Source organism: Blennius ocellaris, assembly GCF_963422515.1.
Source record: "Blennius ocellaris genome assembly, chromosome: 6".
Taxonomy (NCBI): domain Eukaryota; kingdom Metazoa; phylum Chordata; class Actinopteri; order Blenniiformes; family Blenniidae; genus Blennius; species Blennius ocellaris.
The window spans coordinates 24,506,527-24,523,619 of NC_137655.1; the positions used below are offsets into that span (position 1 = coordinate 24,506,527).

Sequence of the window (17,093 nt, forward strand, 5' to 3'; positions counted from 1 at the left end):
ACATCCATCCATCCGTCCCTCCGTCCCTCCATCCATCCCTCCATCCATCCATCCATCCCTCCATACATCCACCCATCCATCCATCCATCCATCCATCCATCCCTCCATACATCCATCCATCCATCCATCCATCCGTCCCTCCATCCATCCCTCCATCCATCCATCTATCATCCATCCATCCATCCATCCATCCATCCATCCATCCATCCATCCATCCATCCATCCCTCCATACATCCATCCATCCGTCCCTCCATCCATCCGTCCCTCCATCCATCCCTCCATCCATCCATCCATCTATCATCCATCCATCCATCCATCCATCCCTCCATACATCCATCCATCCATCCGTCCCTCCATCCATCCATCCATCCATCCATTCATCCATCCATCCATCCATCCATCCATCCATCCATCCATCCATCCATCCATCCATCCATCCATCCATCCATCCATCCGTCCACCCATCCATCCAGGTATGTGATGTCATTATGCAACAATAAACGCAGGACCAACACAGAAGTTGAGGCCACAACTCGTCCAAGTAAAGCAGCATCCAGCTGCAGTTGCAGTTGCAGCTGCAGCGTCCAGCTCCTGCTGCAGGGTGTAGCTGCGGCTGCAGCTGCAGCGTCCAGCTCCCGCTGCAGGGTGTAGCTGCGGCTGCGGCTGCGGCTGCAGCTGCAGCGTCCAGCTCCAGCTGCAGTGTCGCGCCGACATTTGAATAAGCCGAGTCAATAAAACAACCGCGTATGTAAACAAAGGAAGGTCACGGCAGATGAGCTCTTTAAATATTGGGGCTTGTTGAGTGACGCTGGTCACTGATCCGACCAGCAGGCGGCTCTTGAGGGAACGGTACCAACGTACCCAAATGGAGGGGTGATGAAAAATCAGAACCATTGAGTATGTTTGTATCCACAACTTTTGTCAGTGGGGACGCATGAACCCCCCCCCCCCCCCCCCCCCGTGGGCACCATGGCACCATGACACCAGGACACCAGGGCACCAGGACACAAGGACACCATGCCACCATGCCACCAGGGCACCAAGGCACCAGGGCACCAGGGCACCAGGGCACCAGGACACCAGGACACCAGGACACCATGACACGGGGACACCGGGACACATGACACCATGACACCATGACACCATGACACCAGGACACCATGGCACCATGACACCATGGCACCAGGGCACCAGGACACCATGCCACCAGGGCACCATGACACCAGGACACCAGGGCACCATGGCACCATGGCACCATGACACCAGGACACCAGGACACCATGGCACCATGACACCATGGCACCAGGGCACCAGGACACCATGCCACCAGGGCACCATGACACCAGGACACCAGGACACCAGGGCACCATGGCACCATGACACCAGGACACCAGGGCACCAGGACACAAGGACACCATGACACCACGATACCACGACACCAGGACACCAGGGCACCAGGGCACCAGGGCACCAGGGCACCATGGCACCATGACACCAGGACACCAGGGCACCAGGACACCAGGACACAAGGACACCATGCCACCAGGGCACCAGGGCACCAGGGCACCATGGCACCATGACACCAGGACACCGGGACACCGGGACACATGACACCATGACACCATGACACCATGGCACCATGACACCATGGCACCATGGCACCATGACACCATGACACCATGGCACCAGGGCACCAGTGCTCAGATCGACTGCAACCGTGGCTTTTTCATATCAGCTCCCATGGCAGAACCTTTAGCCACAGTCCCTCCATGCTGTTTGTTGCTGGATGAGGCAGGGCGGCTTTCTGTGTGTCCCCACTGACAAAAGTTGTGGATGATACCAAAATAACTGTCTCAAACGATTATGATATGTTGACACCTACTGAGGGACTGAGCACTATGGAACGGGTCTCATAAGGAGGACTGACGATGGAGCTGTCTGCTGATTGGCAGTGAAGATCATCACTTTCAACAAGCCTCCAATATTTAAATCTCTCATCTGTCATTAACCTGAATGTTGGGTACTCTCGATTTTATTAACACTTCCAGTGTGTTTTTCTCTGCACACATGTATGTGTAGTTTCATTACAATAACATGCAACAGCACGAACCCCCCAAATGTGAAGAAAGTATTGTCGTTACACTCCGTTTCATTGTGTGTAAATGGGGCCATAGTCTACCATCCACACTGTGAAAATGTCGAAGCTCTAGATGTGAGGTGGTGCCCAGCCTCAAGGGTGCTCGGACCCTCGTCCACGGACAACTGGTCCACAAAACTGCAAACCTGGACAACTCGTCCACTACAATCATTTTCAGCATTATTGATTTGAAGGATTGGATTTCAAAGTGTATTTGACACACTTGGAAGGATCATCAAGTGTATTTGACACAAAAACACAAGATAGATCCATATATTGCGAGCAAAGAAGACGATTCTTTGCGAGAGTAAAAAGCCACATGATACCGTACTAAATATATATATATGGACATACAGTATACTAGATATATGAAACATATATAAAACATCAATTAGAAATCATATGTAAAAGTACATTGTACAGGATTAATTTTCTCCCAAAAATTCTGAAATCTCACCTCTGGATGAGTTGTTCTGGAATCGCCTCAAGTCTATGGCCAGCCTCAAGTGTGCGCATTTTACGCGTACCGCGCGTAAAATGCGCACACCACACTGCCCCCCCCCCCCCCCCTCCAAAAAATCCCAGCTAAGGCCTTGCATCACACTCTTGATTAATCGTCAAATAACACGGCAAAGACGAGCAGAAAAGTAATTATTTTACGAACATTTCTACTGATAAACAATGTGCGCAGAACGTCGCATCACCTCCGTGTTTTTCTCGGCGCTGCAGCTTTAAGCCGCAGACCACCTGCTTCTGTGGCGTCAGCTTCATCAGCAGGCGGCGCGATGGCGATCGATCCGGCTGCGAGATGTTCAAAGTGGGATATTTAGGGAGAGCCTCAGCTGCTCGGGCTGGGAGACACTCCGACTCGACGAGAGACGAGCGCACAGCCTGCTGAAGGTAATCCTGGTTATTTGAAAGATTTCTTGGTGCATGGCTCCAATCGATCCTCAGAAAGGAGAAGGAGAAAAAAGGGGTGGGTGAAAAAAAAAATGATGGATATGGTTTGATGTGTTTGACATGTTGTGACTCCTCTCGTGCTGCAGGAGCAGCGGGCAGGGTTTGATTGACAGGCCATCAGAGGATGGACAGAAATCCTCTTCATTGGTGATGAAGGAGCACTGTTCAGGCTCATATGAAGAAAAATCAATACAATCAGCATTTGATGTAAGATTATTGTGTGGAACCACATGCAAACCATCACAATCTACTCCAGAGCGATTAAATTGGGAGGATGAGGTCTGAAATGTCCAACTGATTACCATACCATCCGAGTACAATGTGTATTTTCGGTGGAAGTCTGAGTGTGACCTCTATATTGATGATCCCTGTGATATAGACGTATGGTGCTATTGTCATGGTGGCTTGTGCAAAGAAGAGACTCTGGGCTGCTTGTAGCCATAGATGATGTGACCTTGTTGCTATGGCAACAAGCAGCTACACTATGCAGCCTCTTTCAAGGGGTTTTGTGCCCGATTGTAGAAACCGTCATTGAAGGGATTGTCCCCTTTTCACCTGGATACATACATTAGCATGCAGGTTCAGTGAAATAAATCCCTTCAGTTTAATTTAAACATAAAACGTCTGATATAAACCTGCAGTGTTATTGACTTTTCGGTTTGTGTTTAACCTCAAAGAGGAAGACTGGATACAGTCACTATAACCATAAATCATTTTTTGACAGGACAAGTGCATCAGTAAGTCAAAACAGATTCAGGGTGCATGAAATACAGACTCTCTTGATCAGAACAGAGTCTTCAGCATTAGATATCCATCAATCTTTCTCCCAGGATTGTTGTAGAGTAGGGTGGAGCCAACAACAGCCGACACTGAAAGAGAGGATTTCTACTATCATGACAAGCCAAAGTTCTGGTGGAAGCAGTGACACATCATGGCATCAGACACAAAAGACCATCACTGTTTATTTATTTTCTGTTCTGTTTCATATAGATTGCAAATGTGTCACTGTGAACAGGAAATGTATGAGTAAACACTGATAACAGTGGAGAGTGAAACAAAACCTGTTCATTTAACTGGAAAGAACCTTGAGTTGCACTTGAGCCAGAATTGGTATTAATGTATGTCGCTGAGAGAAAAGAACAGGAGAGAGAAAAGTCAACATGTTTCACACTGATGGGAGCAGGAGAGAGAGAGAGGGAGAGAGAGAGGGAGAGGGAGAGAGAGAGAGAGGGAGCGAGAGAGGGAGAGAGAGAGAGACACACAGTTAATGGCATGTGATTGTGATATGTGACTGTATGGAGAGGTAAGAGGAGGGAGAAGCACTGTGCATTGATGAATTCATCAGTCAATCTCAACCTACAGCAGCTTGGTGAAGAAAATGACCCACGGTGACCGGAGCCCACCCTCACTATATTTACAACACATTTGAGTTTTGAGAGGATTAACAAGACATGTTTGACTGTATCATGAATCAATGCCACACACTGTTGCATTCATAACCTCAGGTAATGTGCAACAGTGTGTGAAACCAGTGCGAGCATTACGTGATTGTCGCCATCAAGTAGCATCGTCAAGTTTTTCATGATTGCTCACAAGAGGTCATTTTCATAAAGTGTTTCAGTCTCAGGTTAAAATGGTGAAAATAATTACTCAGTTGGAGGTTCATCATGTCAGCTCCCACATTAGGAGATCGTTGTCAAACCTTACCGTGTTTAATTTCTGAATTATATGGGAATGGTGTCATCATGTTGGTAAAGTAGACACTGCCTGTGAGGTTACACAATGATTAAAAGAGGAGACAATTATGAAATAGGAGACAGTGTCTGATTTATTTTTGTCTTTGTTAAAATTGTAAGTTTGCCTTTGCAGCAGCTCTCAGATGCTCTCACAATACAAAAGCACCTACAATCTTTTTATTTCGTGTTGAATATGATTAAATCGTATTTTTCTTTTGCGGATTATTACTGAGTTTAACCTTGTTAATTTTGTAATTGTTCATAAATTGTAAACCTTAATGTTTTAGTACCTCTCTCTGTCAACATGTTCAGTCGCCTCGCTGTTGACGAAGCACTCAGTGTGTTTGCTTTAGTCACAAAGCACGAGTTCTGAACGGTACTCAAGAACAAACGTAATCATTTGTTTGCTGATATTGCTGGTGAACACAAATCATATCATATTATCACCATGTTTGAGAGCTTTGACACACCAGTAGTGATGATGCAGATCAGGCGTGTCAAACATGAGGCCCGGGGGCCAGAAGCGTCCCGCCAGAGGGTCTAATCCGGCCGCCATGTGATTTTTATTTTTTAAGTATAAAAATGAAAACTGACAGAGTCTGATCTAAAAACACTAGATCGGCAAAAATGACATTCAAAACCGCCCTTGGTCAGAATTAATGAATGCATCTGTGGAGGTCACATGACGCAACACCTTTCACAATAAAGGTGTCCAATTTATGTAAAGTGATACTTTAGACACATAACTCAAAAACAATTTCCAGATGATGACAAATTGTTTTAATCCTGAATAAAAATACGATACCAGATAAGGTGACTGAGGGTTTTTTTTTTTTTTTTTGCAAATATAATAATATCTCATTAACTTTAATATGTAAATTTCAGAATAGACTGGCAAATTCTTGCAGTTACAAAAGGATCAAAAGAAGGAAAGACTTTGACATTTGTCCATATCTGCAGTTTAACATGTGATGTTTGACTTGTTTGGCCTCCAGAGGTCAGATCAGGTTGGATGTGGCCCCTCGACTGAAATCAGTTTGACACCCCTGATGTAGATCATGATTCAGAATTCATAGTTTTGAGAAACAAATCATTTTCTCAACAGATGGTTAGCCTCTACATAAAATACTGTAAATTCCATTTAAAGTACGAGTCACCATTACTATCGGCTGGTGGGATGTTTCCCCATCACTCTGAATTGTTCCTAAAGGGTTTAAACAAGTTATGAACAAGTTTCAAAATGTCAGCAGAGGGAATTTGCATTTAAATGTATGGCATAGAAATAGAAATACTCACGTAAAGTACAGATACCTGCAGAGTCGACTTCAGTAAAGTAGCAGAACATAATTACAGTTACTTGCCAAGTCTGATGGATGTTTATGTAAAGCACAACTTTGGACTGTTGTGATGAAAGTGTCTATTCACGGCTTCCTTTGACCAGAGTTCGTCCCTCAGCTGCTGCACTGTCACTTGGTTGTGCCTGCGACCTGAGCGCCACAGCGACTGCCGTCACGTTTTCACCAGCTGAGCACACCAACCCTCACATTGTCAGGAGCAGAGGAGCAGCATAGGAACAGTTCCCACACTGTGTGTAGGACCTGCAATTGAGTTTGCACCACGTCGGGGAAGCAAAGCACATCGGACTGCACCCTGGTCGTAGTGTAAATGTGTGTGTTTCTATTCATGTATGAAACATTACAGCTTCTCTGTTAATCATCGACCTCGCTGAGCCCAGTGAGCAACACGTTCCTGTCCTTGGGCGGCCGTGGTGCTCGGTGTGATGTGTCTCGGCGTTGTTGCGTGGCTTACGTAACTCCTTCAGCATCATCCAGACGTCAATCATGATGCCGCTGTTTCATATTTACAATTATCACTGACTAATAGATCAGCGAGCAGCTGAACTCTCCCAACAAGCTGATGAACCAATCTGCATTTTCCTCATCGCGTCGACGGCATGTTTTTCTCAGATTTTAAAGAGACTAATATTTTCTTAGGGTTAGAAAATCATATCTATCACACAGAACACAATGTGCAGTAGCTGATGGTGTGAAGTCGCCTTACCTCAGCTGTCCTGTAGATGTCCCCCAGGGACCAGTCCTTGGACCCTTATTATTTTGACATCAGATAAATAACGGCCCAGACATATGACCCGACCTTAATGTTCATTGTATGCAGATGACACCATCAGTTTTACTCATGGTTCAACAACTGACAATATTTCATCCCGGCTTACAAATGCTTTAACAAAAGTCCAGCTCTGGATCAAAGATCACTGTCGAGTTCTCAGTAGTAAAAAACAATGTGTGTGACATTGACCAAGAGACCAACAAAGCAGAACAACCTTTCAGTGTCTATAGATGGAGAGGGACTTGAACGGGTCTCTCAGTCGAAGTACCTTGGAGTCATACTGGACTCAAACGTTACATGTAAAAGATTGTCAACACTACAATTCAACCTCCAAGCCTTTAAACAAATCTTCTCTTCATTGTATGACCTTCTCTCACATAGAGTTTTATTTTACTGTCTGGTCCTTTGCTGGCATCACTGCACTAAAGCCCGTAGAGCAGCTGTAGAAACCCTACTCCTCTCACCACTGTACAATTTTAGAGAAATGTCATTTTTAAACCTGCTTGTCTCATCTACAAATCCCTCCGTAGTTTGGCCCCGCCCCCTTTGGAGGAATTGATTAGATGAAAAGACAGTAATGTTAGAAGGAGATGAGCCACCAGAAGAGACTGTGAGCTTCCATCCAGACGAACCACCACTGGAAAAACCACCATTTCAGTGAAAGGGTTAACAAGCTGGAATAGTTCTTACTATTACCACTTTTACAGTGTTTAAAAAAGAGCTCAAACTCTGGTTAAAGGCTCGTCAATCTAGTGATCACCTATAAGACCTGATTCAATGTTTTAGACTGGGGAATTTGTTTAGAGTGGATATAATGTATATACCCTATGTCCATGTTTGTTGGTTTCTCTATAATGGTTGTCTTAAATGTACGAGGACGACGGATGGAAAGTAGCCCAAGGCTAAATGTGGGGCATTTACACAAAGTGACTACTGAGTGTCCACCAAAGACAGGCAGCTCATTGTTAGAGTGTGGCAGGTACATTTGTCGAGCAGCAGCTCCATTAAGGGTTATTCTCCTTTATAAAGCCCCTATTGAAGATTTGTCCTCTTGTTTCAGGTATTGCCATGAAGCAGCGACAGCTGGAGGACAGCTCCACCTCTACACCAGTGCGATAGTGGAACCTGTTCACCTCCTTTCAGATGGTTTGGTAAACGCAGGCATGGCGTATTGTAACGAGAGCCTGTTGGAGGAGTGCAGCTTCATGCAGCCTCACGAAGGAGAAGCAGCAGCAGGAAGCCTCTCACCTGAAGCCGAGGCTCCTCTCATATCGGTCACTCTGCGTGTGACTCTGGCAGCCATAATGATCTTTATGATTACGATTGGCTTCCTTGGCAACGCCATCGTGTGTCTGATTGTTTACCAGAAGCCCGCCATGCGCTCGGCCATCAATCTCCTCCTGGCCACGCTGGCCTTCTCCGACATTATGCTGTCGCTGCTCTGCATGCCGTTCACTGCCGTCACCGTGGCCACGGCCGACTGGAGCTTCGGGAGCGGGTTCTGCCGAGCCTCCATCATGCTGTATTGGCTCTTCGTCCTGGAGGGCGTGTCCATCCTCCTCATCATCAGCGTGGACCGCTTCCTCATCATCGTGCAGCGGCAGGACAAGCTGACCCCACACAGAGCGAAGGTGCTGATCGTGGGGTCGTGGCTGTTGAGCCTGTGCGTGTCGCTGCCCTCTGTGGTCGGGTGGAGGACGGGGGCGGCGGGCATCGGGGGTACCTGGGCGCCGCAGTGTGTGTTGGGATACAGCGAGTCTCTGGCAGACCGTGGGTACACGGTGCTGCTGGCTGTCGCCGTTTTCTTTGTGCCCTTCACCGTCATGCTCTACTCCTACGTGTGCATCCTCAACACGGTGCGCCGCAACACCCTGCGCATCCACAACCACACCAGCGAGCACTCCTGCCTGCCGGCCCTCAACCAGGTCAGCAAAATGAGACTGACCGGCCTGCAGCGGCCGCCGCAGATCAAGGTGGACATGAGCTTCAAGACCAGAGCCTTCACCACCATCCTCATCCTCTTCGTGGGCTTCTCGGTGTGCTGGTTGCCGCACACGGTGGTCAGCCTGCTGGCCGTGTTCAGCCGGCAGTTCTACTACAGCTCGGCCTTCTACCCCATCAGCATCGGAGCGCTGTGGCTCAGCTACCTGAAGACCGTCTTCAACCCCGTCATCTACTGCTGGAGGATCCGCAAGTTCAGGGAGGCCTGCCAGGAGTTCATTCCCAAAAGCTGCCGGCTGTGTCCCCGGGTGCCGGGCCGCAGCCACCGGAGAGTGAGGCCCAGCAACATCTACGTGTGCAGTGAGACCCAGTCGGCTGTGTGACTCCTGACCATGTTGTCCTCGGTTTGAACTGCTAATTGTCCTCCATAGAAACAATCACATGTTGCGCAGTGAAACTATGAAATGATATTGTTTTGTACAATTTCCTCCATGTGTATTTCGTGTCGTTCTGGCCTCTGCAGCTGGAGTCATATTGAACACAACCGGTTCAACTCAAACACTGACTGGACTCAGATCTCTCCAGAAAACTTCTCACTGTCAATCAGACTCTTTTGCTTTCTTTCGTTTACTTCTGTGTTGTTTCAGACTGTAAATTCAGTGTTGGATTGGTGGGTTTTAGTGACGTGACGAGTTTAAAGGATCCATATTGTCTATATTTCATGTTCCAGTCCCTCCTCTGCTCATGTGGATAACAATCTGGCTGATCCAGTATAAACACTCAAACCTTGTGAAATTCTAGTATTTCTTGTATTGAGCTGACGTCACCTCTCATGATGGTGGTTCTCAGCTCCTCCACCTCCTCCACCCTCACGGAGACTGCAGCCCAGCCCACAGCCGCCTCCTCCACCCCCTGGGTGACGTAGCCAGCAGCTCAGCTGGTAGTTGTAGTAATGTACTGACACATCTCAGCGCCATGAAGGTGAAAACAGATGTGGAACAACAAAAACAGCAGTTCAATGTGAAGTGACCGTAGACACGTTTGTGGGCGTGTCTTGTTTTGGTTTCTCCTCATGTCAATCTTCCTGGAGGCGGGGCTTCTCCAGCTCTGTGACGTCATCAAATAGAATCAAGGTGTTGAGCTCCCCCACCAGGTAGAACAGAAAGATCACTGTGAACTCAAGCTGGAGGGAATCAATGAAAAAACCCTTTGGGGATTATATGAACCCCAAATAGAACTTTTATCATGTTTAAAGTACAGAAAAGTCCATTTAGTAGAATATGGGTCCTTTAAGGAGGAAAATAAAAAGTGTGCAGTATTAATGTTCGGTCACGTTCTGACAGCTTTTTTTTTTTTTAATGACCACATTCAATGACAGTTGTGTAAAAAGACAAAGGTTTTGTCAATTATGACTTATTATATTATATTATTTTGGTCCATGAGTGTCTCGATGAAGAAATGTGTCAAATGTTGACATGAATGTTTACTTAAATGCATTATGTCACAAAATGTGAACCCAGGAAAATAAATATAGTTTTGAAATAATGTTACCTTGGAATGTTTGGGTGAAAATGTGGTGTCTTGTAAAGGATGCAGAGATATTGATTATGGACATTAGCTGAAAAAGATACCTGCATCACTGAGCTTCTTATTTTCTGTAAGAAACTATTGAGGTGAATGAACAAGTGAAATAATCTGCGATATTTAGCCTTTTGTATGAACGTAGCATTTTGGCCCTGTGAGGAGATTGTTGCTTTTATCTGTGGATTTCATTTGATCGCTAAAGGATTCGTTCGTTATTCATCGCCATGCCTCGGTTAACTTCAGTTTGGCTGCTGGAAGAACAGGAAGCCTCATATGTCTTTTCAAATTAAGATAGCTCCTTTTCTCTGTGAATCTTCTGCCTTGTGATGAAGAGTAAATCCTATTTCACTTGGCTTCCATTCAGTCGTTTGATCGTTCCTCAATCCTCTTTTTTACTGTCTGTACACCCATCCGTTCATCCATCCATCTATCCATCCATCCATCCATCCGTTCATCCATCCATCCATCCATCCATCTGTACACCCATCCATCCACCCATCCATCCGTTCATCCATCCATCCATCTGTACACCCATCCATCCATCCATCCGTCCATCTGTTCATCCATCCATCCATCCATCCACCCATCCATCCATCCACCCATCCATCCATCTGTTCATCCATCCACCCATCCATCCATCTGTCCATCCACCCATCCGTTCATCCATCCACCCATCCATCCATTCATCCGTTCATCCATCCATCTGTCCATCCACCCATCTGTTCATCCATCCACCCATCCATCCATTCATCCGTTCATCCATCCATCTGTCCATCCATCCACCCATCCATCTATTTGTCCACCCATCCATCCGTCTGTACATCCATCTGTCCGTCCATCCATCCGTCCGTCCGCCCGTCCATCCATGCATCCATCCATCTGTCCATCCATCCACCCATCCATCCCTCTATCCACCTCTCAATCCATCCATCCGTCCATCCATCTATCCATCCATCCATCTGTGCATCCACCTGTCCATCCATCCGTTCATCCATCTGTCCGCCCGTCCATCCATGCATCTATTCATGCATCCATCCATCTGTCCTTCCATCCATCAATCCATCCACCCATCCATCTCTGTATCTATCCACCTCTTCATCCATCCGGTCATCCATCTGTCCGTCCATCCATGCATCCAGCCATGCATTCATGCATCTGTCCATCCCTCTATCCATCCAGCCATCCATTCATCCATCCATCTGTCCATCCATCCACCCGTCCACCCATCCATGAAAATGAAAGCTGTTAGGAGGCTTCCTAAAGGAGTTAAGGAAAGGTGTTAGGACTAAAGGAGTTAAGGAAAGGTGTTAGAGGTTTCCTAAAGGAGTTCAGGAAAGGTGTTAGGAGGCTTCCTAAAGGAGTTTAGGAAAGGTGCCAGGAGGCTTCCTAAAGGAGTTAAGGAAAGCTGTTAGAGGTTTCCTAAAGGAGTTAAGGAAAAGTGTTAGGACTAAAGGAGTTAAGGAAAGGTGTTAGGAGGCTTCCTAAAGGAGTTAAGGAAAGGTGTTAGAGGCTTCCTAAAGGAGTTAAGAAAAGGTGTTAGGACTAAAGGAGTTAAGGAAAGGTGTAAGGAGGCTTCCTAAAGGAGTTAAGGAAAGGTGTTAGGACTAAAGGAGTTAAGGAAAGGTGTTACGAGGCTTCCTAAAGAAGTTAAGGAGAGGTTTTAGGAGGCTTCCTAAAGGAGCTAAGGAAAGGTGTTAGAGGCTTCCTAAAGGAGTTAAGGAAAGGTGTTAGGACTAAAGGAGTTAAGGAAAGGTGTTACGAGGCTTCCTAAAGAAGTTAAGGAAAGGTTTTAGGAGGCTTCCTAAAGGAGTTAAGGAAAAGTGTTAGGACTAAAGGAGTTAAGGAAAGGTGTTAGGAGGCTTCCTAAAGGAGTTAAGGAAAGGTGTTAGAGGCTTCCTAAAGGAGTTAAGAAAAGGTGTTAGGACTAAAGGAGTTAAGGAAAGGTGTAAGGAGGCTTCCTAAAGGAGTTAAGGAAAGGTGTTAGGACTAAAGGAGTTAAGGAAAGGTGTTACGAGGCTTCCTAAAGAAGTTAAGGAGAGGTTTTAGGAGGCTTCCTAAAGGAGTTAAGGAAAGGTGTTAGGACAAAAGGAGTTAAGGAAAGGTGTCAGGAGGCTTCCTAAAGGAGCTAAGGACACTTTCACTGAGTGACGTCATAATAAAGCGACGGCAGTGAGATAGTGACGTCATAATAAAGCGACGGCAGTGAGTTAGTGACGTCATAATAAAGCCACTGCAGGGAGTTAGTGACGTCATAATAAAGCCACGGCAGGGAGTTAGTGACGTCATAATAAAGCCACTGCAGGGAGTTAGTGACGTCATAATAAAGCGACGGCAGTGAGTTAGTGACGTCATAATAAAGCCACTGCAGTGAGTTAGTGACGTCATAATAAAGCCACGGCAGGGAGTTAGTGACGTCATAACAAAGCCACGGCAGTGAGTTAGTGACGTCATAATAAAGCCACGGCAGTGAGTTAGTGACGTCATAATAAAGCCGCGGCAGGGAGTTAGTGACGTCATAATAAAGCCACTGCAGTGAGTTAGTGACGTCATAATAAAGCCACGGCAGGGAGTTAGTGACGTCATAATAAAGCGACGGCAGTGAGTTAGTGACGTCATAATAAAGCGACGGCAGTGAGTTAGTGACGTCATAATAAAGCGACGGCAGTGAGTTAGTGACGTCATAATAAAGCCACGGCAGTGAGTTAGTGACGTCATAATAAAGCGAGGGCAGTGAGTTAGTGACGTCACAATAAAGCCACGGCAGTGAGTTAGTGACGTCATAATAAAGCGACGGCAGTGAGTTAGTGACGTCACAATAAAGCCACGGCAGTGAGTTAGTGACGTCATAATAAAGGGACGGCAGTGAGTTAGTGACGTCATAATAAAGCGACGGCAGTGAGTTAGTGACGTCATAATAAAGGGACGGCAGGGAGTTAGTGACGTCATAATAAAGCCACGGCAGGGAGTTAGTGACGTCATAATAAAGCCACGGCAGGGAGTTAGTGACGTCATAATAAAGCGACGGCAGTGAGTTAGTGACGTCATAATAAAGCCACGGCAGGGAGTTAGTGACGTCATAATAAAGCCACGGCAGGGAGTTAGTGACGTCATAATAAAGCCACGGCAGTGAGTTAGTGACGTCATAATAAAGCCACGGCAGTGAGTTAGTGACGTCATAATAAAGCCACGGCAGTGAGTTAGTGACGTCATAATAAAGCCACGGCAGTGAGTTAGTGACGTCATAATAAAGCGAGGGCAGTGAGTTAGTGACGTCACAATAAAGCCACGGCAGTGAGTTAGTGACGTCATAATAAAGCGACGGCAGTGAGTTAGTGACGTCACAATAAAGCCACGGCAGTGAGTTAGTGATGTCATAATAAAGGGACGGCAGTGAGTTAGTGACGTCATAATAAAGCGACGGCAGTGAGTTAGTGACGTCATAGTAAAGGGACGGCAGGGAGTTAGTGACGTCATAATAAAGCCACGGCAGGGAGTTAGTGACGTCATAATAAAGCCACGGCAGTGAGTTAGTGACGTCATAATAAAGCCACGGCAGTGAGTTAGTGACGTCATAATAAAGCCACGGCAGTGAGTTAGTGACGTCATAATAAAGCCACGGCAGGGAGTTAGTGACGTCATAATAAAGCGACGGCAGTCAGTTAGTGACGTCATAATAAAGCCACGGCAGGGAGTTAGTGACGTCATCATAAAGCGACGGCAGTGAGTTAGTGACGTCATAATAAAGCCACGGCAGTGAGTTAGTGACGTCATAATAAAACCACGGCAGTGAGTTAGTGACGTCATAATAAAGCCACGGCAGTGAGTTAGTGACGTCATAATAAAGCCACGGCAGTGAGTTAGTGACGTCATAATAAAGCCACGGCAGGGAGTTAGTGACGTCATAATAAAGCCACGGCAGTGAGTTAGTGACGTCATAATAAAGCGACAGCAGTGAGATAGTGACGTCATAATAAAGCGACGGCAGTGAGTTAGTGACGTCATCATAAAGCGACGGCAGTGAGTTAGTGACGTCATAATAAAGCCACGGCAGTGAGTTAGTGACGTCATAATAAAGCCACGGCAGTGAGTTAGTGACGTCATAATAAAACCACGGCAGTGAGTTAGTGACGTCATAATAAAGCCACGGCAGTGAGTTAGTGACGTCATAATAAAGCCACGGCAGTGAGTTAGTGACGTCATAATAAAGCCACGGCAGTGAGTTAGTGACGTCATAATAAAGCCACGGCAGGGAGTTAGTGACGTCATAATAAAGCCACGGCAGGGAGTTAGTGACGTCATAATAAAGCCACGGCAGGGAGTTAGTGACGTCATAATAAAGCGACGGCAGTGAGTTAGTGACGTCATAATAAAGCGACGGCAGTGAGTTAGTGACGTCATAATAAAGCCACTGCAGTGAGTTAGTGACGTCAAAATAAAGCCACGGCAGTGAGTTAGTGACGTCATAATAAAGCCACGGCAGTGAGTTTGTGACGTCATAATAAAGCCACGGCAGTGAGTTAGTGACATCATAGTAAAGCGACGGCAGTGAGATAGTGACGTCATAATAAAGCGACGGCAGTGAGTTAGTGACGTCATCATAAAGCGACGGCAGTGAGTTAGTGACGTCATAATAAAGCCACTGCAGTGAGTTAGTGACGTCATAATAAAGCGACGGCAGTGAGTTAGTGACGTCATAATAAAGCCACTGCAGTGAGTTAGTGACGTCATAATAAAGCCACGGCAGTGAGTTAGTGACGTCTGCTGTGGTGAGGAAAGAAATACAAGTTTGTGAAAATGAAGGATAAAAAGCTCATTTGGGATTTAGAAGTTGTCAATATAGATTATTCTTAGCTAACTTACATCATCTGCTCCTTTTTCCAACATTGTGAGTTTCTCTGAACGCTCTGATGAGCAGGTCCCTTTAAATGTTGGCACTGCAAGGAATTGTGGGGCAGCAGGAGCTGGTCTCCTTTGGTAAAGGAAGCATCAGTGTTTCCTAGGCTAAAGGAAGCATCAGTGTTTCCTAGGCTAAAGGAGGTTCTAAAGGAAGCATCAGTGTTTCCTAGGCTAAAGGAAGCATCAGTGTTTCCTAGGGTAAAGGAGGCTCTAAAGGAAGCATCAGTGTTTCCTAAAGGAGGCTCTAAAGGAAGCATCAGTGTTTCCTAGGCTAAAGGAGGTTCTAAAGGAAGCGTCAATGTTTCCTAGGCTAAAGGAAGCATCAGTGTTTCCGAGGCTAAAGGAAGCATCAGTGTTTCCTAGGCTAAAGGATGTTCTAAAGGAAGCATCACTGTTTCCTAGGCTAAAGGAGGCTCTAAAGGAAGCATCAGTGTTTCCTAGGCTAAAGGAGGCTCTAAAGGAAGCATCAGTGTTTCCTAGGCTAAAGGAAGCATCAGTGTTTCCTAGGCTAAAGGAGGCTCTAAAGGAAGCATCAGTGTTTCCTAGGCTAAAGGAGGCTCTAAAGGAAGCATCAGTGTTTCCTAGGCTAAAGGAGGCTCTAAAGGAAGCATCAGTGTTTCCTAGGCTAAAGGAGGCTCTAAAGGAAGCCTCAGTGTTTTCTGGCTAAAGGAGGCTCTAAAGGAAGCATCAGTGTTTCCTAGGCTAAAGGAGGCTCTAAAGGAAGCATCAGTGTTTCCTAAAGGAGGCTCTAAAGGAAGCATCAGTGTTTCCTAGGCTAAAGGAGGTTCTAAAAGAAGCATCAGTGTTTCCTAGGCTAAAGGAGGCTCTAAAGGAAGCATCAGTGTTTCCTAGGCTAAAGGAGGCTCTAAAGGAAGCATCAGTGTTTCCTAAAGGAGGCTCTAAAGGAAGCATGGAGCCTCCTTTCCTTTGCTTCTTGAGAACTCAGACAGTCGTTATCATGGCTGCTACATAAAAGCCTTGTGGGTGAAGGGAAAGTGGACAAATAAGGAGTTAGGAAGGACTTTTCAGACAAACCCTCATCATGTTCATTAATGAGACGACATGTGACGACTGAGTTAATGTTTAAAGTTTAAGTTTCTTTATTGACTGTGTGTTTCTGCACCACATTTTGTTCCTAACCTAATGATATAACTTTGAGCTGAAGTAGATCCCGTACTTCATACAAATGTGAGGAATTGAGAATTGTTCTTGTCTGGCGGCTCATATCAGGCTGAAGCAGTGTGAACAGGAGCCGTGGATATTCAGTAGATAATCCATCATTTGAATTGTGAACTTTGACATCACGTTCCCACCAATGAAGAAGATAAAGGTTCGATAACACCCAAGTTTGGAGAGAAAGCATCCATGATGCATAAAGTCACTGCAGCAAATTCATTGTTGAGATCAAAAAGATATCTTGAGTTCTAACTGTTGGATCATGTGATTATTGGTCCCTCGATCAGGCAAGGTCCAAACTTCTCTTTACCAAAGGTTTGTGCTCATAACATTATGACCTCATCAGAAATGTTATTCACATGATGAAGTCTCTCTTTAAAAAGCGTTTAACTTATGTTTGACTTTCTAGTTTTACATATAATTTCTGTTGGATTTTTTATTGTTATTTTTAAGCTTAATTTTAATTCCATTCGGAAAGATTATCCTATAAAATTAGAACAAAATGAAAAAGCAAGGTAATATTTTGTTCGAAGCT

At 45.8% G+C, this 17,093-nt stretch overlaps 1 protein-coding gene across 1 annotated transcript; it reads left to right on the forward strand.

Annotated features, from left to right (window-relative positions):
• Window positions 1–8,124: 8,124 nt before the first annotated feature.
• gpr45 (G protein-coupled receptor 45) lies at window positions 8,125–9,285 on the forward strand (the record flags this gene model as incomplete). The annotated part of the gene is made up of 1 exon (XM_080497700.1): window positions 8,125–9,285. One exon carries the CDS (start codon window positions 8,125–8,127, stop codon window positions 9,283–9,285), a length of 1,161 nt encoding a protein of 386 aa, XP_080353826.1.
• Between the last annotated feature and the right edge of the window lie 7,808 nt (window positions 9,286–17,093).